The sequence below is a fragment of the Belonocnema kinseyi genome, chromosome 4 (genome assembly GCF_010883055.1).
Source record: "Belonocnema kinseyi isolate 2016_QV_RU_SX_M_011 chromosome 4, B_treatae_v1, whole genome shotgun sequence".
NCBI lineage: Eukaryota > Metazoa > Arthropoda > Insecta > Hymenoptera > Cynipidae > Belonocnema > Belonocnema kinseyi.
Window position 1 is genome coordinate 18,653,005 of NC_046660.1, and position 24,905 is coordinate 18,677,909.

Consider the following 24,905-nt stretch of genomic DNA (forward strand, 5'->3'; position numbering starts at 1 on the left):
CCAGAAAAATAGTTACTTTTCAAACCAAAAAGATGAATTTTTCTACTAAAAAAGACAAATTTCAAACTAAAAAGGGTGATTTTTAAACTAAAAATTGAATACTTAAAAAAATTAACTTCCAACTAAGAGATACATTTTTAACTAAAAATGATGAAATATTTAAGTGAAAGAGTTATATTTTCAGTTTAAAATCATTATTTTTCAATAAACAAACAAAAATAATTTTTCAACAAAATGTTTAAAAGTTTTAACAGGAATAGTTACATTTTTAGTAAAAAAAAAAATGATTTTTTAGTCAAAGAACAACAGAACTTTCAACAAAATAGTTCATTTTTCAAGCAAAAAGATGAGTCTTCAGACAAACAAAATTTCAAAAAAGATTAATTCTGAACGAAAAAGATGAATTTTTAACCAAGAAAATAAATTTTCTGCCAAAAGATACAATTAAAAAAAAGGTGAATTATTTTTTAACCAGGTACTTATGTTTTTTACGAACAACGACCAATTTTCAAACAGAAGTGGAATAATTAAAGTAAATTTCAAATAAAAAAAGAATTTTTAACAAAATACAGGGTGGCCGTTTTAATCGACGAAATAAATTCCCCGTTCTTCCCGGTTCGCAAACATTTTTCACGGTCAATGAAATTTAAAAAATGAAACACTAAAGCTAAAAAATTTTCCACTTGAGTTAAGAAAAACTGAGCTGCAAATGAAATCACTCAAAGTGGAACTGTTAGATTTTGAACTTTAAACAGTTAAATTTGAAAGTTTTAAATTAAATTGTTGTGTATTCAAATGCTCAATAATTTACGCGTATAAAATTGAAGGTGCTAACATTTTACAATATAAAAAATATAAATCCACGTTATCATTTTCAGTGCTCTAAATTAAAAAATCAATCAATGAACTTACAAATTTTTAAAATTATATAATTTTAAGGAATTTTAAGCTAGAAATATCAAATATTGAAAAATTTTTAACTGAATACTTCTTAAATTAGAAATTCAATTATTTTCTTTTTAAATAGTTTAAACATCATTGAAAAGCTTCAGCATTTTATTTTAATACCTTGAGAAATCTAGAATTTGTTTTAAATTTGTTTTAAATTTAAAATTATTTTGGAAATTTTATCAGAACTTCTAAATATCTGTCAAAATGAATTGAATTTTTTCTACAATTTTCAGAAAATCCTGCAAATTTTAGAAAATTTCTTTTCAATTTTGATGTTTAAATAACAATTGACTTTTTCATTTTGAAAAATTATTTTAAGAGAATATTTAAAAAAATTTTCAAAGATTTAAACCAAATTTTCAAAAAATATTCTAGAAGGTTTTAAGAAAACTTTCTAAAATTTGCATGATATTTTTTAATCTTTCTAACACTTCTAAATATCTATTAACATTACTCAAATTTTTCTACAAGTGCTCATTTGTAAATTATACATAAAAAATTTTACTTACAATTTAAGCATTTTTCGAAATTTTAACGATTCAAGGTTTTCTATGTCAAACAATTCAGTTAAAAATTCTTTACTTTTAAATATTTGGTTTCAATTTACTTGTCTTAAATAAAAATTTAAATATTGCTAAATATTCAATAATTAATCTTTTTTTAATTAAAATTTTCAAATTGAATGGGTTAAAAATTAAACATTTTCGAGTGAAATTCTTAAATTTGGAACTGGTTTCAAACCGTTTTTCTCAAATCGTGTTTGTTCACTTTTTATTACTTAAAGTACAGAAATTAAAAAAAATATTGATTTATCAAATAAAAATGTTTTTTATCAAAAATTTTCAATATCAAAGGCTTTCATTTTTTATTTGTTCAAGTCTTTAAGAAAGCATTTTAAAATTCTTTAAATTAAAAATGTAAGTTTAGAAATAAAAAATTTTAATGAAAAATTTTTTAAATAAAAACATTTTGAATTACGCATTGTAAGCTAAATAATAGCATAAATGAAAAAGCATAAAAATTCAACTAATTATTTAAAAACTCTTGAAATCGAAAGTGGACAGATTTTTCTTCTACAAATTTGTAAAATTCCTGGTAAAAAAATCAGTCATTTCCCGGTTTTATTCAGTCATTTAAAGATACTTTTACCAGTGAAGCATCAGTATTATTTAATTATAATTTGAAATTAAAAAAAAAAATTAAGAAAGCTATCGCAAAAATTTCCTGGCATTTCCAAAGAGTTGAATTAAAAAAAAAAACTAATATTAACCAAACAGTTGCAATTACAATCAAATAGTTGAATTTCAAACCAAGTGGTGAAATTTTCAAATAAAAAAAAATGAAACTCCAACCCAAACAGTTAAATTTTCCAGCCAAGAAATTTTCGACCAAAAAAGATAACTTGATAAAAAATAAGTCGAATTTTCAACACAATAATTAAATTTACAACAAAATCGATGAATTTTTAATCAAATAGTTTTATTCTCAACTAAAAAAGATGAATAATGAACAAAAAACAAACGAGTTTAACTTTTAACCAAGTAGTTTAATTTTCAATGAAAAATGTAATACTTGGTGTTGCAAATGAAAAAGACGAATTGTCAACAGTTTATTTTTAATCGGTATACAAAAAAGATGAATTTTCAATAAAAGATTTTCACTTTCAATGTAGAAAGATTTTTTAGTCGAATGAGAGAACGAATTTCAACCAAACTGTTGAATTCTCAAGCCAATTCGCTGTCACAAAGTCTAGTTCACAATCCGAAAATATGAATTAAAAAAAAAGTGTTAATTTAAAAGAAAAAAAAAAGAATTTTCAACAAAATAATTCAATTTTCAAATTTCAACGAAAAAGAGACGAATCTTCAAATAGTAGAATGAATTTTTAACCAAGTAACTCAACTTTCAACTAACTAAGTTGAAATTACAACCCAGAAAATGCACAACATTAATTTTCCACCAAAAAACAGGAATTTTCAATCAAAAATGAAAAATTTAAAAGAAAAAATGAAACTAATAAGAAAGGTATTGATAGCAAAGTAAGGTAGGCAAATTCCGCGATTAGTCACGATGGACATAAATTGTACTTGAGTAATTTTCCACACGAGGCAAAACTTTCATTTGTCAAGGAAAGTTAAATAAAAGGTGAAACTAATCACTGTTATTCAAATTGTATTAAATACCACACAAAAAAATGCAGATATTAAAGTCTCAAAGTGACTCCTTACTTAATTTCCATTCCATTACTAATTTGTTTCATGTTGCTTGACCCGAAGTAACCTCAGCGATAAACTCTGCAGATGGGAACTTCAAAGGTAAACATTGTCTCGAATAACCTTTCCTATCCTATCTAAAAAATTTCCTATCCTTTCTAAAAAATAGGTGTTCTTTCGAATTATCTCAAACTTAGTAAATAGCAATTTGTAAATGACTAATTTTTATTCTAAAAAATTTTTTGTAAAGGAAAACTGTTTAGTTGTAAAATATTTTTTAATAATAATTTCTGTTTATGTATTCTGCTCTCAACGTTTGGCCAAATGTTAAAAAAAAAGGATTCTATTCATTATTGTTAAAAGAAAAGGTTTTAATTATAATTGTTTTGTAATATTGGAAAATAATTTATTCATGCTTTCAAATAAAAAAAAAAATCGTGAAAAAAAATGTTCGGCACAGTTAAATTGTAAACAAAATAAAATTTGTTGGAAAATTAACTTGAAGAATATATTAAAAACGATTTTAAAGAATCTCAAATTATTTTCTAAAATATCGGAAAAGAGAGTAGAAGATTTCAAAGCAAAGATTTTGAAAAAAAAATAATCTGAATGGTTTGAAGGCAATTTTTTTAATTTTGTAAACATTTTTCAAAATTTTAGGCAACATTCGATTAATTTAAAAAGATATTTAGAAATTCTTTTAAAATTTGAAAAAATAATAAAGAAATTCAAATAACTTAACACAAATTATAGATTTAAGAAGATTTAAAAATAAAATTTTGAAGTTTCTTACGAATTCTGAGAGGCTTCAAAATAATAAAATCAATTTTTCAAGATTGCTGGTGACATTGAATGTACAAGAATTTCAAAATTGTCAAAAAATAATCCGGAAGATTAGAAAAAAGTTTTTTTTAATAATTCGAGTGAGTTGAAAAATCAATAATGTTGTTGAATTTTTTTTTAATCCATCTCCTTCCTTAGAAATTTTATCATTAAACAAATAAAAATTGCATAATTCAAAATTTAAGTTCAAAAATTTAACTTTTTGGTAGAAAATTCGTCTCTTTTGAAAAATATTTCATGTTTTTTTTAATGGAAAATACAACTGGTTGAAAATTAATTTATTAATTATAATTAACTGGTTGACTTCGACTGTTCTATATTTTAAATAAAAATCGTTTTTGCTTGAAATATCAGTCACTACATTTTTTCGTTGAGAATTTATCTTTTTTGTATGAAAATGGAAAAAACTGGTTAAAAATGAACTTTTCAGGTAAATTTCTTATTTAACTTATCTGAAATCATCAAAAATATTTTTGAATTTTCTCAGAAATCTTAGGAATATCTAAAAATATTTTTAAACATTTCAAACGAGTTCCAAAAATTTCAAAAGAGTATGTACAAGATTTTGAAGAAATTTTTTTAATTTTACAACCTTATATAATTTAAAAATAAATTCGAATATGCCTAAGAAAAATTAAAAAGTTTTGAAAACATTTCAAAATTCATTTAAAATTTGAAAATACTTTTAAAAAACTGCAAACAAAATGCAGATTTTGATGATTTCAAAATAAAGTTTTTTTTTCTGATTTTGAAAGATTTAAAGCTAAATTTTTCTAACGTTTCCTGGTAACATTTAGAGCGACCCCTTATAATGAAAAATAAACTTTCAGGGGTTATTAAAAAAAAAGATTTAAAGTTATTATTTTATTTTTTATTTTTGAGAATTTAAAATGAATAAAATAAAATAAATTTAACTTTTTCGATTGGAAATTAAAATATTTTTTAGTTTTAACAGCAGCTATTATATTTTTTGTTAAGAATTCATCTTTTTTTGTTGGTTGAAAATTTAACTTTTCTGGGTGAAAATGTAACTATTTTCTTGAAAACTCGGCTTTTGGGTAGAAAATTAATGTTCTTGGTTGGAAATATATATTTTGGGTGAGGATTTAACTACTGTGTTAAAAATTAATTTTATTGTTGAAGAATCATCATTTTAGTTCAAAAATCCTCTCCTTGGTTGAAAATTCAACGATTTTGTTCAAAATTAGTTTTTTTTTGTTGCTAAAAATTAATTTTTCTAACAAAAAATGTAACTATTCCATTTCTGGTTAAAGATTGAACTTTTTTTAGATGAAAATTCAACTGTTTTATTAAAAATTCGTCTTATTTGGTATAAAATTAATCTTCTTCGACATTTTTTTAATTGAACATCAACTATTATATTTTTCTTTGAGAATTCATAATCAAAAATTCGTCTTTTTTGGTAGAAAATTAACACTTGTGATTGAAAATACAACTATTTGGTTGAAAGATGGACTACTTTGTAAACAAATTTACTTTGTTGTTGAAGATTCATCGTTTAAGTTGAAAATATATCTCTTGGTTGAAAATTTAACGATTTTATTTTAAGTTCTTTTTTTTAGTAAAAAATAAATTTTCAAACTAAAAATATAACTATTCCATTTCTGGTTAAAGATTGAACTTTTTCAGTTGAACAATTTACTGTTTCATTAAAAATTCGTGCTATTTTTTCGTTTTTCGTCCATAGTTTTTGGTTGAAAATTCAACTATTTTTTATTTGTTTAAACTAACTATTTCGTTCGAAAAATTTAAATTTATTTGATATCGGAAATTTAAAAAATGCTTTTCGAATTGTCACAATAATCTCTAAGATCAAAATTTATATAACCATAAAATTAAATAAACAACTAAACCTGAAAGACAAATATTCAAAAATAAATCAAATAATAAAAGTTTTCACAAATAAATCAGACAAAAAAATCAGAGTTTTAAGTTGATACAATTTCACCAGATAATAATAAATGAAAAGACTTCCTTTCCACTTTCTTTTCTTTAATATCCACTTTCTTTCTCCTCGATATACAAACCCATTTATGAGCCTAATTTACAAAAAAAAAAAAAAACTCCGTAACACTAACCTTGAATTGAGTAACTAGTCGAACAATTAAACAACAACGGAATTTTACATAAATAATATGACAACAGAAAATTCTAGTTCACAATAATCCCAGTTTCGAATATATTAACTACTCTGCACACATAAACAATCAAGACTGGAAATCTTGAACGCTACTCATTCATAGTTAAGTAAGCAATTACTCATTCTTATCACATGCAACGAATCGAAACTTTTTCCATATTTAAAAGAGGAAGAAGAGATAAGCTACAATTGAGGTTTTGACCGCGTCGAAGGCAAAAGTCCAATAAATAGGGTCACGTTTATTTAGTTTTTATTACGGGCTTCAAGATCATTTAACTACAAACAATTAACCGGGAAGTCGTCTTAAAAATAATAACATAAATAGTTACTTAACTGAATATTAAAAAAAAATTAATTTATTTTCCTATATATGTAAAATCCAGCGCAAATTTATGTAAAATTAATTTGGGTACTTCAAATTCCTAACTTTTAAAGTAAAAATAATGCATTTTCAAATAAAAGGATTAATTTTCTAACAAACAAGACGATTTTTCAACAAAATACATGGATTCTCAACCAAATAGTTTAATCTTCAACTAAAAACGATCAGTCTTCAAATAAAAATAGAAAATTTAAATTTTTAATCAACAAAATTTATTTTCCACACAAAAAAAAAACAAGTTTTTATATAAAGGGTTGGATTTTCAAATGGAAAAGATTAATTTTAAACTAAAAATATGATTATTTAACCAAAAAATTTATCTTTTAACCAAAAAAATTTTAAATAAATGATATTTAAAATAAATTTATGAATGTTCAACTGAAATAGTTGAATTTTATACAAAAAAGATTCATTTTTAACTGAAATGATGAATATTTAACTAGAATGCTAGAATTTTCAACGAAAAAGATGATTTTTGAAACAATAAGGTTAATTTTAAAAACAAAGAGATTTTTTTGAAACAAAAAGAATAATTTTCTACCAAAAAATACAATTTTTTAAACATATAAATTAATTTGTACCAAAATACTTCAATTTTCAATTAAAGAAGACGAATACTGAACTAAATAGTTAAATTTTTAATTAAAAAAAAATTGAAACAGAAAATTGAATAGTTACATTAATAGTACAAAAAAAACTTTAATTTTCAAACTAACTAATGAATTTTAAAATAAATTATGAATCTTCATCTGGAATTGTTGAATTTTAAACCAAAAAGACAAGTTTTCAACTACAAGAATGAATTTTCAACTAAAATAGTCAAATTTTCAACTAAAAACGATCGGTTTTTAAATAAAAATGGAAAATTAAAGTTTTCAGTAAAAAAATTAATTTTCCACACAAAAAAAAACTTTTTTTTATCCAAATCGATGAATTTTCTACTAAAATTCTGAATTTTCAACTGAAATAGTTGAATTTTAAACCAAAAAGATGAATTTTCGACTAAAATAATTAATTTTTAAACAATAAGATTAATTTTTTAAACAAAGAGATATTTTTGAAACAAAAAGAATAATTTTCTACCAAAAACTACAATTTTTCAATAATATAAATCAATTTTTAACAAAATACTTAAATTTTCCATCAAAGAAGACAAATAGTCAACCAAATAGTTAAATTTTGAACTAAGAAAAAAAAATGTTCAACAGAAAATGGAATAGTTGCATTTGTAGTACAAAGAAAACTTTAATTTTCAAACTAACTGATGAATTTTAAAATAAATTATGAAACTTCATCTGGAATTGTTGAATTTTAAACCAACAAGATCAGTTTTCAACTAAAAGAATGAATTTTCAACTAAAAATGATTGGTTTTTAAATAAAAGTGGAAAATTAAAGTTTTCAGTAAACAAAATTAATTTTCCACACAAAAAAAAAACATGTTTTTATCCAAAGGGATCAATCTTCTACTAAAATGATGAACTTTCTACTGAAATAGTTGAATTTTTAAACAAAAAGATGGATTTTAAAAGCAACAAGATTTTTTTGAAACCAAAAAAATAATTTTCTACCAAAAAATACAATTTTTCAACAATATAAATCAATTTTTAACAAAATACTTAAATTTTCCATTAAAGAAGACAAATAGTCAACCAAATAGTTGAATTTTGACCTAAAGAAAAAATTTTCAATAAAAAATGGAATAGTTACATTTGTAGTACAAAGAAAACTTTAATTTTCAAACTAACTGATGAATTTTAAAATAAATTATGAAACTTCATCTGGAATTGTTGAATTTTAAACCAACAAGATCAGTTTTCAACTAAAAGAATGAATTTTCTACTAAAAATGATTGCTTTTAAATGAAAATGGAAAATTAAAGTTTTCAGTAAAAAAAATTAATTTTTCACACAAAATAAACATGTTTTTATCCAAAAGGATGAATTATCTACTAAAATGATGAATTTTCAACTGAAATAGTTGAATTTTAAACCAAAAAGATGAATTTTCGACTAAAATAATTAATTTTTAAACAATAAGATTAATTTTTTAAACAAAGAGATATTTTTGAAACAAAAAGAATAATTTTCTACCAAAAACTACAATTTTTCAACAATATAAATCAATTTTTAACAAAATACTTCAATTTTCCATCAAAGAAGACAAATAGTCAACCAAATATTTGAATTTTGAACTAAGAAAAGAATTTTTCAACAGAAAATGGAATAGTTACATTTTTAGTTTAAAACATTAATTTTCAACCTAACTGATGAATTTTAAAATAAATGATGAATCTTCACCTGGAATAGTTAAATTTTAAACCACAAAAATGAATTTTCAACCGAAACAGTTCAATTTGCAACAACAAAAAATTCTATTTTTTACTAGAAAAAAAGGTCAACTAAAATTAATCAAGTTTTAAGTTTTAAAAAAATGAATGTGCAACCAAAAAAGATTAATTTTCAGCTAAAAACGATAATTTGTCAACCAAAAATGGTATAATTAAATTTTTAGTCAAAAAATTAATGTTCAATCAATAAGATGAATTTTTAACTAAAATTATGGAATATTCAACTGAAATAATAATAGTTACATTTTTAGTTCAAATAAATAATAATTTTCAACTAAAAAGGAAACAAATTTTCAACAATATATTTCAATTTTCAGCAAAAAATGCCTTTTCATCCAAATAAAAAACAAGTTTTTAACCATATAAGCTCATTTTTCACCCAAAGAGATCAATTTTTAATTAATATAATACATCTTCCACAAAAAAAAAATAATTTTTAATAAAAGTTTAATTTTTAACCAATTAATTATATTTTAGACCTAAAGGATGAATTTTCTGGATATTAATCTGGATGACTTAAATTGAAACGAATAAGAATTTTAAAAAATATTATTAATTTTTTTTACACAAGGTCATTTTCTAAAACAAAAAATCGATTTTTTTAACAAAACATAGTTAAACTTTCGAATGGAGAAATTAATTTTAAACCATACTGATGAATTTGTAACTAAAATGATAAAGCTTCAACTGGAATAGATGAATTTTTAATCATGAAGATTTATTTTCTAAAAAAAGACTAATTTTCCACAAAGTATACAAATTTTCAAACAAATGCTGTAACTTTTAAATAATAAATATCAATTTTCAGTCAAAAAATAGTTAAATTTTCATCCAAAAAACATAATTTTACAACCAAAAATAGAATTTTTAAATTTTTCGTTAAAAATTTAATTATTGATAAAAAACGGGGTTTCAGCAAAATAGTTAAATTTTCAATTGGAATAGTTAAATTTTTAGTTCAAAAAATGATTTTCAACCCAAACAAAAAAAGTCTGGTAATAAATTTTTAGTTGAGAACTAATATTTTTTGAAAATTCGTTTTTTTCTTGTTAAAAAGTGATTTTTGTAACGGAAGAATTAATTATTTTCTAGGAAATTCCTATTCTTGGATTAAAATTTGTACTGTTTTATACCAAAATTCAACTTTGTTTGAAAACTGTAGAAACGAAAAAATATAAACTATAAATGAACTATAACTTGAATTTTCAATTAAAAAGACAAATAGTCAACCAAACAGTTCCAATTTTGAATTTTAAAAAAAATTTCAACAGAAAATGGAAGTTACATTTTTAGTGAAACAAAAAAATTAATTTTCAACCTAACTGATGAATTTTAAAATAAATTATGAATCTTTAACTGGAATTGTTAAATTTTAAACCAAAAAGATGAGTTTTCAACTAAAAGAATGAATTTTGAACTAAAATAGTTTAATTTTCACCAACCACAAAATTAACTTTGACCAAACAAAAAAAAACTTTGAACCAAATAAGACAAATTTTAAACTAAAAAAGATGATATTTCAACAACAAAATTGTATTATTAAATACTTAGTCAAAAAATGTGTGTTCAACCAAACAAATGAATTTTTAACTAAAATTATGGAATATTCAAATTAAATAATAGTTAAATTTACAGCTTTTTCACATATATCATTTTTAACCAAAAAAAGAAACAAATTTTCAACCAAACAATTCCATTTTGGGCCAAAAAAATCCTTTTCATCCAAAGAAAGAACCAGTTTTCAGCCAAATAGCTCATTTTTTAACCAAAGAAATGAATTTTTAATTAAAATGATGAGTCTTGCAATAAAAAAAATTAATTTTTATCAAGAGTTTAATTTTCAACCAAGTAATTTTATTTCAGATCTAAAGAATGAATTTTCTGGATATTTAACTGAAATACTTGCATTTTTAACGGAAAAGAAAAATTTGCGAATAAGGAAATTAACTTTCAAAGAAAAATATCATTTTCTACAACAAAAAATCGATTTAAAAAAAAAAATAAACGGTTTAATTTTTAGTAAATTTACAACCAAAAATAAAATAATTTCATGTTCCGTTAAAGATTTTATTATTAATTTTAAACAAAAATGTTTAAAAAACGGATTTTCAACAAATTAGTTCAATTTTCCACTACAGTAGTTTAATTTTTAGGTAAAAAAAATAATTTTCAACAAAGTAGTTACATTTTCGAAACGAGAACTTGGAACATGGATTTTAAAAATTATTTCTTCGAAATCCGAATGATAATTCTTTTTAAAAAATTCTCATTCCATAAAAAATCCCTGTTCCAAGTAAAATTATGTTCTCGTTAAATTTTTAACAAAAAAATGAACAATTTAAATTTTTAATACAAAAAAAATTAATTGTCAGCCAAAAAATGACAACAAATTTTCAACAAAGTAGTAAAATTTTCATCCACAAAGATAAATTTTCTGCCAAAAAGGGTACGATTTTTCAACAAAAAATATGAATTTTCAACGAAGGAATTGAATTTTTAAATAAAAAAGATGAATTTTCACCCAAATAGTTAAATTTTTAACTACAAAAGATCAATTTTCTACCAAACTGGTGAATTTTCAACTAAAATGATAAATCTTCGAATGGAGTAGTTGAATTTTAAACAAAAACTATTAATTTCTCCCAAAAACGACGACTTTGCAACTCAGAAAAATAAATTGCCAAGGCAAAATTGAATAGTTAAATTTTCAGTTTAAATAATTAAAATTCAATTAAAGCAATTAATTTATAACTAAAATAATGGAATATTTAATTTTTTTAAATTCTTATTTTTCAATCGAAGAGTTAAATTTTTAACTGAAATAAGGCAATATTCCATTGGAATAGCAATAGATACATTTTTAATGGAAAAAAACTATTTTTAATTTAAAAAACAACTAATTTTCGACAAAAAAAAATAAAATTGTAAACCAAAAAGACAAATTTTCAACTAAAATTATGAATTTTTAATCAAGAAGATTAATTTCTATAAAAAAAGGCGAATTTTCAACTAAAAAAAGATAATTTGTCAACCAAAGAGATGGATTTTCAACTAAAATGAGTGAATATTCAATTAGAATAGTAGTAGTTACATTTTTAGTTGAAAAAAAAACTAATTTTCAACTAACAAAAAACTAATTTTCAAAAAAATAGTTAAATTTTCAAAGCAATTGATGAATTTTCAACTGGAATGTTAAATCTTCAACTGGAGTGGTTGAATTTTGAACCAAAAAGATAAACCTTCAACTAAAATGATGAATTTTTAATCAAGAAGATAAATTTCTACCTAAGAAGACGAATTATCAATTTAAAAAAAAATATATATATATATATTTTTTTTCAATCAAAAATAAATCGTTAAATTTTTAGTTGAAAAAATTAATTTTCAACTAAAGAAATTAATCTTTAACTAAAATGATGAAATATTTAACTGGAATAATGAAATCTTCAATTAAAATTATGAATCTTCAACCAAAAAAATTAATGTTTAACAAAAGTTTATACTTCCAACCAGATAATTAATTTTTTTTTATTCTAAAAAAGATAAATTCTGAACAAAAAATGTAGTAGTTGATATCTTAACCAATAAAATATTTTAATTTTGAATCAAAAACAGTTGAATTCAACCAAAAAGACGATTTTTCAACAGCAGTTAAATTTTCCATTAAAAAAGATTATTAATTCAAGAATGTGAACATTTAAAAAAAAACGGTTGACTTTTCTTCAAAGACGAAAGAATTTTCAACAGAATAAATGAATTTTCAACCAGATACGATCAATTTTTAACCAAAAATAGAATCGTTAAAACTTAATTTAAAAAATTTTCACTTCAAGCAAAAAAAAATCGAATTTTGAATAAAAAAGATATAATAATATAAAGCTACTTTTAGAAATAAAGAAACATTTTTATTCAATTTTATATCGCAATTAAAAAATAAAAATTAGGCACGCTCTCGAAAAAATTCCCTAACAATTCCAGGTTTTCCGGATAGGAAAGATACAATAAAATTAGTAATTAAACGGAACTGTGTGTTTTTTCTATTAACTCCTGATAAACGAATCGTAAACGGAAATAAAGAGTCAGCAGTATGCAGCTGATACGTACAAATAATCTATAGCTCATATTTTTTGCTGAAACAGCTCGACAAGTTAGATTTTGTTGCTGTGTAAGGTTTATTACAATGCTTTCAAATATCTATTAATTTTTATCATTTAAAAACTTTTCAGGGAAATAAATTCAAAATTTAATTTAATATTTCCGATTTTCAATTCATAGAAATTCATTGCTGTCATTTTGTATTGATAATGATACTTTTTCATTTAGTTTTCAGAGTGTAAAAGAGAATAATTTTTGTAATCGTTAAATGAAAGAATAAAAGGCGTGATAATAAAAAGATAGGCTTTAAAAAAATTGAAAGTCGCAGTAGGCAGTGGACGTCATATGATGCCTGCGCAATATATCTGGTTCAGACTGCTGTAGGTAACTTATATCAGCGGTAGGCACTTGTGTGACTTTGTAATTTAATGAGCCTCGAAAGCTTTACGCATCTCTGATGAGAGAATTATTTTAGAAATACGAGGGCCTAACTTCTTTCAAATTTCAACCAACAAGGTGAATTTTTTACCAATAAGATTAATTTTCTACCAAAAAAGACGAATTTTTATATTACAATAGTTATATTTTCAACCAAAAATGAAATATTTCTATTTTTACTTTAGAAAATTAATTTATAGCAAAAAAAAAACAACGAATTTTCATCAAAATATATAATTTTTCAACCAAAAAGATGATACGTTTTTAGTTAAAAAATTAATTTTCAGTCAAGAAATACGAACTTTCAACAAAACACCTGAACATTTAACTAAAAAAGATAAATTTTCAATCAAAAATTAAATAGATCAATTTTCAGTTAACAAAATTAATTTATTACAAAAAATTTTATTTTTTGTCAAAAATTATGAATTTTAAAGTAAAAGGATGAATTTACAACAAAACAGATAATTTTGCAAACGAAGAGTTGAATAGCTACATTTTCAGTTCAACTGAAAAACATACGTTTTCAATCAAAAATGGAATATATAAATGTTCAAATAATACAATTAAATTTCAACCAAAAAAAAAAAAAAACTTAAATTTTCATCCAATGTTATGAATTTTCAACTAAAATTTTAAATATTTAATTGGAACAGATGAATTTTAAACTAAAAAGATGAATTTTCAACAATAAAGTTAATTTGCAGCCTAACAGTTGAATTTAAAAAAAAAACAAAGAATTTTTAAAAAAAGACATATATTTTCCATGAAAATAAAACCAAAAATGGAATGGTCAAATTTTCAATTAAAAATTAATTCCTATCAAAAAAGAAAAAAAAACAGTAGAATTTTCAACAAAATAATTATTTCAACAAAGTCGACGAATATTTAACAAAAAAGATTTATTTTATTTTAAAAAATGAAGAAAACACATGCATATTTAACTAAAAAAGATAAATTTTCAATTAAAAATGGAATAGACAAATGCTCAGCTAAAATCATTTTTTTTTTAAATTATTTTTTAACAAAATAATTAAATATTTAACCAAAAAGATTGATTTTTTTAAACCGAAAATTGAAAATAAAACCAAAAAATTTAAGTTAATTTTTCAGTTAAAAATTTAATTTCTAACTGGCAAAAAAAAACAACAGTTGAATTTTCAATTTGTTAATTATTAATTACTAATTTTCAGTCAAGAAACAAGAATTTTCAAAGAAATAGTTATTTCAACCAAAAAAGGATTCATTTTTCCAAAAAAAATTTTTAAACACACGAATATTCAATTTAAAAAAAAAATTCAATTAAAAATGGAATAGAAAAATGTTCAGTTAAAATCAGTTTTTTTTAATAATTAATTTTCAACAAAATAAATATTTTTTTCAACAAACAGTTGAATATTTAAATTTTAAGTTAAAAAAAATTCATTTTCAGCCAAGAAATAGTAATTTTTAACAAAAAAGATTAATTTTATGCCAAAAAAGATATATTTTCAATTAAACTTATAAATATTCAACTAAAAAAGATAAATTTTCAATAAAAAATGGAATAGATAAATTTTTAGAAAATAAAATTTTCAATTTAAAAAATTAAATTTTTATCCAGTCAATAATTTTCAACTAAAATGTTGAAAATTTAACTGAAATAGATGATTTTTCAACAAACAAACCGAATTCTCAACAGCTACATTTTCAGCTTAAAAAGAATAATTTTCAAAAAAAAGGGAATTTTCAACCAAAATTAATTTTCAACAAAATACCTGAATATTTTACTGAAAAAGACGAATTTTCAATCAAATATATAATTTTTTCATGAAAATAAAACCAAAAATCAAATAGATGAATTTTCAGTTAAAAAATTAATTTCCAGCAAGAAAAAAAACGATTTTTCAAACAAACAGTTGAATTTTCAATTTGTAAATTATTAATTACTAATTTTCAGGAACAAAATTTTTTTCAATAAAATTGTTATTTTAACTAAGTAAGCAAATTTTTATCAAAAAATATTCATTTTAATAGAAAAAAAAACAATTTTCAAGCAAAAATCAAATAGACAAATGTTCATTAAAAATTAATTTAAAAAAAAATGAATTGTTAACAAAGTAATTGAATATTCAACCAAAATTATTGATTTTTTTACCAAAAAGACGAGTTTTCAACACAAAAATTTAATAGTAAAATTTCCAGCTAAAAAAAATTGTTTTTAGCAAAAAAAATGTAATTTTTAAAGGTAAAGAGGAATTTTCTACCAAAAAGATTAATTTTTAAACCAACAAAAAATTAAAATCCAACAAAAAATTGAAAAATAAGAGGCAATAGGATATGCAGCCAAAAAGGCTATTTTTTGACAAAAAGATCAATTTTTAATCAAATAAATGAATTTTCATCTAAAAAAGAATAATTTTCTATAAAAAGGGTGAATTTTAAACGAAATACGTGATTTTTTTGTCAAATAGTACAATTTTAAACTGAAAAAAATAATTTTCAGCGAAAAAAAAAAGAATTTTGAACACAGTAGTTGAATCTTCAACCAAAAACGAAGAAATTTCTACCAAAGGAGATGAATTTTTAAACCCAAAAGATTAATTTTCAACCAAGAAAATCAATTATCAACCAAAAAGGCGGATTTTTAACAATAAAGACGCATTTTACCAGAAATATTTACATTTTCAACTAAAAAAGGTGAATTTTAAATCGAAAATTGAATAGTTGAATTTTCAGTTACAAAAATACATTTTCAACCAGAGAAAAACCAAAAAGATAAATTTTCAAACACAATACATGAATTTTCGAAAAAAAATGGTTAAATTTTCAGTGACAAGAATGAATTTTCAACCAAAGAGAAAAATTTTTAATCAAGAAGATTAATTTTCTACCAAAAATACACAATTTTTTAACCAAATATATACACTTTCAATGAATAGTTTTTGAGATTCAAAGATTACGAAATTCATTAAAAAATTAATTTTCAACGAGTTGCAATTTTAACCCAAAAAGGCGAATTTTCAACCAAAAAACTGGAATTTTTGCTTAGAAAATCAAGTTTGCACACTTTTGTTTATTTCTTAGGGCCTGCAAAAAACGTTTTCAAAAATAATGAATTGCAACGTTTTTAATTAAAAGGTATAAATAATAAATATCTTCAACTCACATTTAAGCTCGATTTAATTAAGAGACATCTGAATGTTGTTTTTATAAAATTTCCTTATCTTTATTGGATTCCAAGATAAGTAAAACAATGGAATAATTGAGTAAATAAAAAATTAAACATACCGATTGTCAAATTTGCCTTTCATCCACTGTGGCAGGGAAATCCCTCCTCCGAGAGACTTATCCTGTGGTCTCGCGGATCCCATCCTGCTTCTCTTTTCCCAATTTTCTGCGATAAATACGTGAAATATGAGTTTTGCCGAACGGAAAAACGAGTCCTCTTTCTTCAAAAAATTAATATCTTTTCGGCTGAAAAGTTGAATTAATTCTCGTGTTCTCGGATTGACAAATTGATACTCTTCGAAAAGAGATGAAACTGCGGTAAATATTGGATTTGGTTGGCCTGTTGCTTGTGATCTGGTCGGTTATTTGCTTCTTGGAAACTCCTAATTGTTGTGTGCCTTCTACGAGTATGACCTCAACACCATTCTACTGACCTAAAAAGACAATCATCGCATGATTCGTTATTTCATTATCATTTTTTGTTAACACAAGTTTTATCTCTCTTCCATAAATCATCATTTCCTCCTTTATTGATTTAAATCTTAATCGATGTTAACTTCTTATTTCGAGATTACACAATTGCTCAGAAGGCCGGTTTTAAAATCCCATCACTTTTCCCGGCTTTCCGGATTTAAGTTCTTAAATACCCAAGAATTTCAGTCCCGGAAGTTAGATCCGTAAACTTATTTTTTTGGAAAATTGAAAGTTCTGCTCATTTTTGCCGTAAATATATTTTTGAAACATCAGAAATTACGGGCACAATTTTTGAAAAACGTTTTTTTTTTTTACTAGATCCGCAACTTCTCATTAGAGCAAAAAGAAAGATTGTGCTAGGCGGCTCGAAATATACACAATTTTTTGCTCAAAAGAAAAATTCCAAAAACCTAACCGTTTAAAAACAAAAACTAAACATTTTTATTATTTTTAAAAATTTGGAAAAACTAAAACTTGTGCTGAGTTGTGCTCGATAAAGGCAGTCTTTATTCCTTTTTTAAAAATTACGTGAAATCAACAGTTATCATATTAAAACTCAAAATTTAAAATTAAAAAAAAAAAACAAAGTATTTTTTTCTTCATTTTTTAAAAAATTTTAATAGCTTTTGTTCTAACTTAATTTTTTTAGAGGGAATAAAGACTGCATTTATCGAGCAAAACTCAGCACAAGTTTTAGCTTTTCAAAAATTTTAAAAAGAATGAAATTTTTTGGTTTTGTTAAACGGTTACGTTTTTGGAACTTTTCTTTACCGCGCAAAATTGTGTATACTTCGAGCCGACTAGCACAACCTTTCTTTTTTCTCTAGTAAGAAGTTGCGGATCTAACTTCCGGGACATCAAGAATTTATGTTGAGAAAATGCTCTTGAGAATATGCTCAGCATTTTATCTCGAACAGAGCCTTTAAGAGAATTTAAAGCATTTATTGTTTAAACAAATATATATCATAATTAATACATATGGGTCATTCCACGGGAGATTTATTCCCTAAATTTTTTTTCGTTCTTTGTTGAAAAATATTCAATGCATATTTTTTTTATTTCAATATGATATGCAAAATATCCGAGAAATAAATTGTTGAAAATAAACGTGTTGAAAAAAGTGATAGTCTTAACTTTTTTATAACTGAAAAAGTATTAATCAAAACAATTTAAAACATTTGATCTAATTTGCAGTTTATCCCGAACTTCGAAATGAAGTATACTGAAAAATAGCTTCATTGAATTTTCACAAGTAAATTAGTCATTTTTATAAACAAATAGAGATTGATAAAAAAAAAGGATCTAATTTTTTTCACTTTTTTTGTGGATTCCTAACACATTCCAGAATATACTGCAAAAATTTCAAAGTGGAGAAATGAATAAATGTTGATGAATAGTTGTGATACGTGGCACGCACGCTTGAAGCGTGTAACGGATAAAGTTAAAAATTCTTTATTCAAAAACTATTCATTTCTCAACTTTGAAATTTTTACAGTATATTCTGGAATGTGTCAATGAAGCAATTTTGCAGTATAATTCATTTCGAAGTTCGGGATCAACCGCATATTAGATCTAATGTTAAAAATTTTGTTGATAAACACTTTTTCATTTATAAAAAAGTTAAGACGATCGCTTTTTTCAACACCATAATTTTCAAAAATTTATTTCTCGGAAATTTTACATAGAATATTGAAATAAAAAAATACTTGTTAAATATTTTTCAAGAACGAAAAAAAATTGACGCAAAAGAATTTAGGGGGTAAATCTGACCCATATTTTTTAGAAAAACATTCTAGAGTGAGTTAGGGAATTTCCGAAAAACTAAAGTTGAAGTTAATTTTATTAATATGGTTCAAAATAGAAACTATTTGGTTGAAAATTCATTTTTTTTTGGTTGAATTCGACTATTTTTTATATAAAATTAATATCTTTTTTAGATAAAATATCCCTTTTTTCGTTGAGAATTCATCTTCTTTGGTAGAAAATTCAACTACTTAGTCGGAAGTGAAACTACTTTGTTGAAAATTCATTTTTTTTCTTAAAAATTCATCTATTTTGGAAGAAAATTCCTCTTATTGGTTAAAAATGAGTTTTTTCTTATTTAGATTTAATTTTTTTTAACTGAAAATGTAACTGTTTAATTTTTTGTCGAAAATTTATCTTTTTTATAGAAATTTAATCTTCCGGGTTCAAATAAAAACATTATTTTTTCAATATTTAATTATATAATTTAAAATTATATTTTTCAAGTTTAAAATTAATTGTTTTAACTGTCAATTGCTTGAAAGCTTATCTTCTCAAGTTGAAAATTAAAATATTTTGTTTAGAATTCCTGTATTTTATTGAAAATTCGAATTTGTGTTTGAAGATTTAAGCTTCATTTTGAAAAATGTGTCTATTTTGGTAGAAAATTTATGTAATTAGTTGAAAATTGTTCTTTTTGGTTGAAAATCAGTTTTTTCTTATATAGAATAAATATTTTTAAATAAAAATGCAATTGCTTATTTTTTCGAAAATTTATCTTTTTTGATAGAAATTTAATCCTCTTGGTTGAATATTTTATTATTTCGTTGAAAATTTATTTTACTGTTTGAAAATTGAAGTATTTTATTTTTGGTATGTATTTGATTAAAAAATAAATTTTAAAAATTAGATTGATTATTAATGTAGTGGTAAATTCACTTTGACTATTCCATTTTTCGTGGAAAATTTACATTTTTTGATAGAATTGTAACGTTTTTCGTTAAAAAATGTTCTCTTTTGTAGAAAATTTAACATGTATTCAATTAAATAATTTAATAAATAAAAACTTTTAGTTAACATTTTTTTTAATAGAAAATTCACCTTTTGGGTTGAAAACTCCACTGTTCGGACAAAAATTCATATTTTTAGTTAAAGTTCATCACTATGCTTAAAAATTAATTTCTTTGGTTGAAAATTCGTTTCTTTTTAGTTGAAAATTAATTTGTTTAACTGAAGTTGTAACTATTCCATTTTTGTTTGAAATTTTATATTTTTAGTTGAAAATTAATTAATTTTGCTGAAAACTCTTTTTTTCAATTTACTTTTCTAGCTGCAAATTGAACTATTCTAGTCTTGGTTTGTAAATTTATCATCTTTTGGATTTAAAATTGAATTATTTGGTTGAGAATTTTTTTCTTTTGAAAATTGATTGTTTTAACTGAAAATTTAATCATATTTTTGGTGAAAAATCATTTTTGTGTTTCTATTACTTTGACTTCTTTGACCATTTAAATTAAGAGCCCTTTATAATTTGAAGCGATACATTTTCCCGTGAAAAGTTGAATGTTTTTGAAAAAATTTTCTTCGAACAAGTTGAATTTTTAACTAAATAGTTTAATTTTGAAGCCAAAAAAAAGCATTTTCAATTCAGAACTTTTCTAACAAGAAAGATTAATTTTCAATCAAAAAAATAGAATTTTCATTTAAAAAAGACGAATTTTCAATAAAGCAGTTCAATATTAGCCTAATAAAGATGATTTTTGAAAAAAAGTTGAATTTTAAACCAAATCATTAAATTTTCAAACTACTAAGATAAATTTTCAACAAAATTGAGTTTTTTAAATGACAATTAGATTTTCAACAACAAAGTTAATTTCTCTGCCACAAAGGGTGAAGTTTTAACAAAAATCTCAAATAAAAAATCTTTTTTTTTTAAGGGATCAAATTTTTAAACAAATATGATTAAACTTAACACTTCAATTTATACGGGTTTTCCAGAACCTATATAAAGCTTTTGTGTAGCAGCTTTAGTTCAATGGCCAGTAATAGTGAAGCCCTATAAAATTATACAACTTTAAGCTATTGCGAATGCAAGTTACGTAAAATGAAAGCTTACAGGAAGATATTTTTTTTCAAAACCAATTTATTAAACTTTTAGTTTATTAAACTTGTAAATTGTCAACGATTTAAATACACCGACATACAAAAAAAGTGGTCTGCCCGGTGGATTGCACCAGCATATCTATATGTTTTTGGGGTCGCTGAATCTGAACCCGGAGTCCTAATAAATCAGTGAACTCATATTTTTTTCAAAAAACACAAAAATAAACGTAAATTGACGAAAACAACGATTTGTCGTGTATATCTTTTTTTCGTGCCAGGTGGACTTAACCAGCATGTCTTTCTTGGGGGGGGGTTCCAGTGAATCCGAATCCGGGGTCCAAATAACCCAATTGTTTCATATTTTTTCTAAAACGCAAAAATCGACGAAAACAGTAATTCTTAGAACATATTTTTGCAAACAACTTTTTTTCAAGCACGATGGCCTTAATCAGCATATCTATATCTTTCTTGGGTCGCTGAATCCGAATCTGAGGACAAATCATCCAGTTGACTCATATTTTTTTGAAAACACACAAAAAATAAACGTGAAATCAACGTAAACAGCGATTTTTCGTGTATATTTTTGTCAAAAAATTGCATGCTCGGTGAACTTAATCAGCATATCTATATGTTCTGGGGGGGGGGGGGGGGGGGGGGGGGCTACATTATCCGGAATCTGAAAATGGAGGGAAAATCACAATTTTTTGTATTTTTTCCGGCTAATGTAGAGTATGAAAGACAAACAACAATCTAATTGGGTTATTTTTTACCTCGAAATTGGATTGAGCGACCCAAAAAATTATAAATGTATGGTCATTAAGTTCACTAAAAATAAAAAATTCCATTATTACCCAAAAAATAAAGCAAAAATCGCTGTTTTCGTCATTATTGCATTTTCGAAAAAAGATAAGCCAACTGAGTTACTTCGACTCAGTATTCGGATTCAGCGACCTTAGAACATGTAGATATGCCTTGTTAAGTACAGCGAATATGATTTTTTTTTGCAAAAATATACACGAAAAATGGCTACTTTTGTCGATTTTACGTCTATTTTTGCGTTTTTCGAAAAAAACATGAGCCAACTGGGTTATTTGGGCCACGGATTCGGATTCAGAGACTTAATAAATATATAGATATGCTGGTTTAGTCCGCCGAACAGACAATTTTTACGTGTGCCTCTGATATCTTTGTTAACTTATTTTTGGTATTCAAATTAATAAAAATGCATAGATAAATATTTTTAATTTCTTTGGCATCAACGATCAATAATTGAAGAGTAATTGCAAAAAAAATAATTTGTTTCATTTTTTTTTTTGTAATCACTCTTCAATAATTAATCGATAATACTGAAGCAATTAAGAATTATACTTAAGAATTATTTACGAATTAAAACATGTAAATTATGTTTATAAAAAATGACAACTGACAACTGTAATGTTAAATAAATCCACACAGATAATTCAGACATCGAAAACTTAGGAAACAGGATGATTTTTCACAACAATAGGAAAATAAATTCTTTACAATAAAATAAATTAAAGATAAAACGCTTTATACTCCTCAGATTTCAAGTCAAAATATATTGTACTTTCAACGAAATAGTTTATTTTCATCCAATATAGATAAATTTGTAACCAAATTGTCGAATTTTCAAACCAGAATTATTAAACTTTAAAAAAGTTGAATTTTCAACAAGAAAAGTTGTTTTTTAAACAAAAAATATTTTTATTTTAATTCAGAAACAAAAGAATTCATCCCAAAAAGACAAATTTTAAACAAAATAGTTGAAATCTTAATAAAAAAAAATTAATTTTTATCACAAGAGATAATTTTTCAAACGAAAAAATAAACTTTCAACCGAGAAAATTAATTATCAATTAAAAACGACGATTTTTTAACAAAATACATTAATTTTCATTCACATGGTGGAAGTTTTAACTAATAAAAGAAAATTTGTCGAACCAAAATGGGATAGTTCAATTTTTAGTTACAAAAATTAATTACAGTAGTTGAATTTTCATCTAGTTAAATTTCCAGTGAACTGTTTTTGATTAAAAATCAACATATTATTTGGTTGAAATGTCAACTATTATATATTTTTTTCAGAATTGATCTCTTTTTTTGGTTGAAAATTTAACGATATGGTTGAAAGTTGAACTAAATTCTTAAAAATGTATTTATTACTTTAACAATTTAACTGACTTGAACATTCGTTTTTTATGGTTGAAATTTTTTTTTAAATTGAAAATCTTTTTAGGTTAAAAATAATTTAAAATTAATTTCTTAATCTGAAAATTTTGTGAATCCCATTTTTAGTTTTCAAAAAAAAAACTTTTTTGTTGAAAATTAAACTATAACGTTTAAAAATAATCTTTCTCGATCGAAACATTATCTATTTGGTTAACGATTTAATCGGTCAATTTTTCTAAGCTGAAAATTCAACTATTTTCAATAATAGTGTTATTTAAAATATTATACTTTAAAATTAAAAAATTTAATAAATCTTCTTAGTTTAAACTTCAACTATTTGGTCAAAAATTTAATTTTGTTGTTGACAATTCATCTTTTTTTTGTATAAAATTAATCTTTTTTGAAAATTCAAGAATTTAATAGTAATTTGCTCTCCTTCTTAAATAAAATTTTTTTATTTGATCATAAATTCAACTAGGCTGTTAAACATTCATCTTTTTGGTTTTAAAATTCATATTTTTCTGTAAAAATGTTATTCTTTTAGGTTACAAATACAACTGTTTGGTTAAAAAATTAATCCTTTTGGGTTAAAAATTAACTTTTTAGTTGAAAATTAAACTATTTTGTTTAAAATTTGCATTTTTTGGTCGAAAATTCAACAATTTGATGCAAAATTTAACTATTTGATTAAATATTTGTGTATTTTATTAAAAAGTCGTCTCTGTTGTATCAATTCAACTACTTAGTTAAAATTTTTTTTTTGAAAATTCATTAATATTAATGGAAATTTATTTATTATGTTAAGAATTTAATCATTTTTATTTAAAGTAGTTTTTTTAGTAGTAAATGAACCTTCTTGGTTGAAAATTCACATTCTTGGTTAAAAGTTCATAATTTTATTTGAAAATTCGACTTTAATTCTTAAATATTAATTTTTTAATTAAAAAATTTAATTATTTTGTTGAACCTTCAAATGATTAGTTGCAAATGAACATTTTTGTTGGAAATTAAACTATTTTGTGCAAAATTAAACTTTCTTCTAAAAAATTCGTTGTCTTTTTTGAAAATTAAACTTTTTGTTTAAAAATGTATGTACTTTGTTAACAATTCATCGTTTCTGGTAAAAAGTTAAATCTTTTTTTTAATTAAAAATGCAATTCAAAAAAGTTTCAAAAAGTGTAGTGATTCCGGGGCTTGAAAATTGAATTTTAAAAACCTAGAGGTACACGTGTGTTTGATAGGGTGACCTTGAGCCTGGAGTGACACTGAGAGTATATGTTTATACGAGGAAAACTTTTTTAACTGATTATTCTAGTGACGTAGAACGGCGTGATTAACATTATTAAGCTGACGTAACTCTCAAGATGAGTGAAACTCTTGAATTGATTTAACACACCCTCAAAATACTCGGATTTAACTGGTTGCTCTAAATTATCTCACTCAGTTGAAGATAAAAGAAATTATTTTTGCTCTTGAGAGTTACAATTTTTATTTGTTGTTTCAACTAATAGTTGAATTTTCAACTAAAAACGATCAACTTTCAACCTAAAATGTATATTGAATTTTCAGTCAATAAATTAATTATCAAGAAAAAAAATAATTTTAACAAAACAATTAAATATTCAACTAATTGGAGATTGAATTCAGAATTTTAAAAAAAGAACAAAAAAAACATTTGAACAAAGCAGTTCAAATTTAATCCAAGTAGTTCAATTAAAAAAAAAGAATTCTTAAATAATAATTATGAATTTTC

At 23.1% G+C, this 24,905-nt stretch overlaps 1 protein-coding gene across 1 annotated transcript in view; it reads right to left on the reverse strand.

Moving 5' to 3' along the window:
- LOC117170647 overlaps nucleotides 1–24,905 on the reverse strand; it is a 54,729-nt gene that overhangs the window by 24,420 nt on the left and 5,404 nt on the right. The window contains exon 2 of the mRNA XM_033357557.1: nucleotides 16,703–17,076. Coding sequence (XP_033213448.1) covers nucleotides 16,703–16,785 — 83 coding nt within the window. The 5' untranslated portion in view covers nucleotides 16,786–17,076. The remainder of the gene's footprint in view (nucleotides 1–16,702; nucleotides 17,077–24,905) is intronic.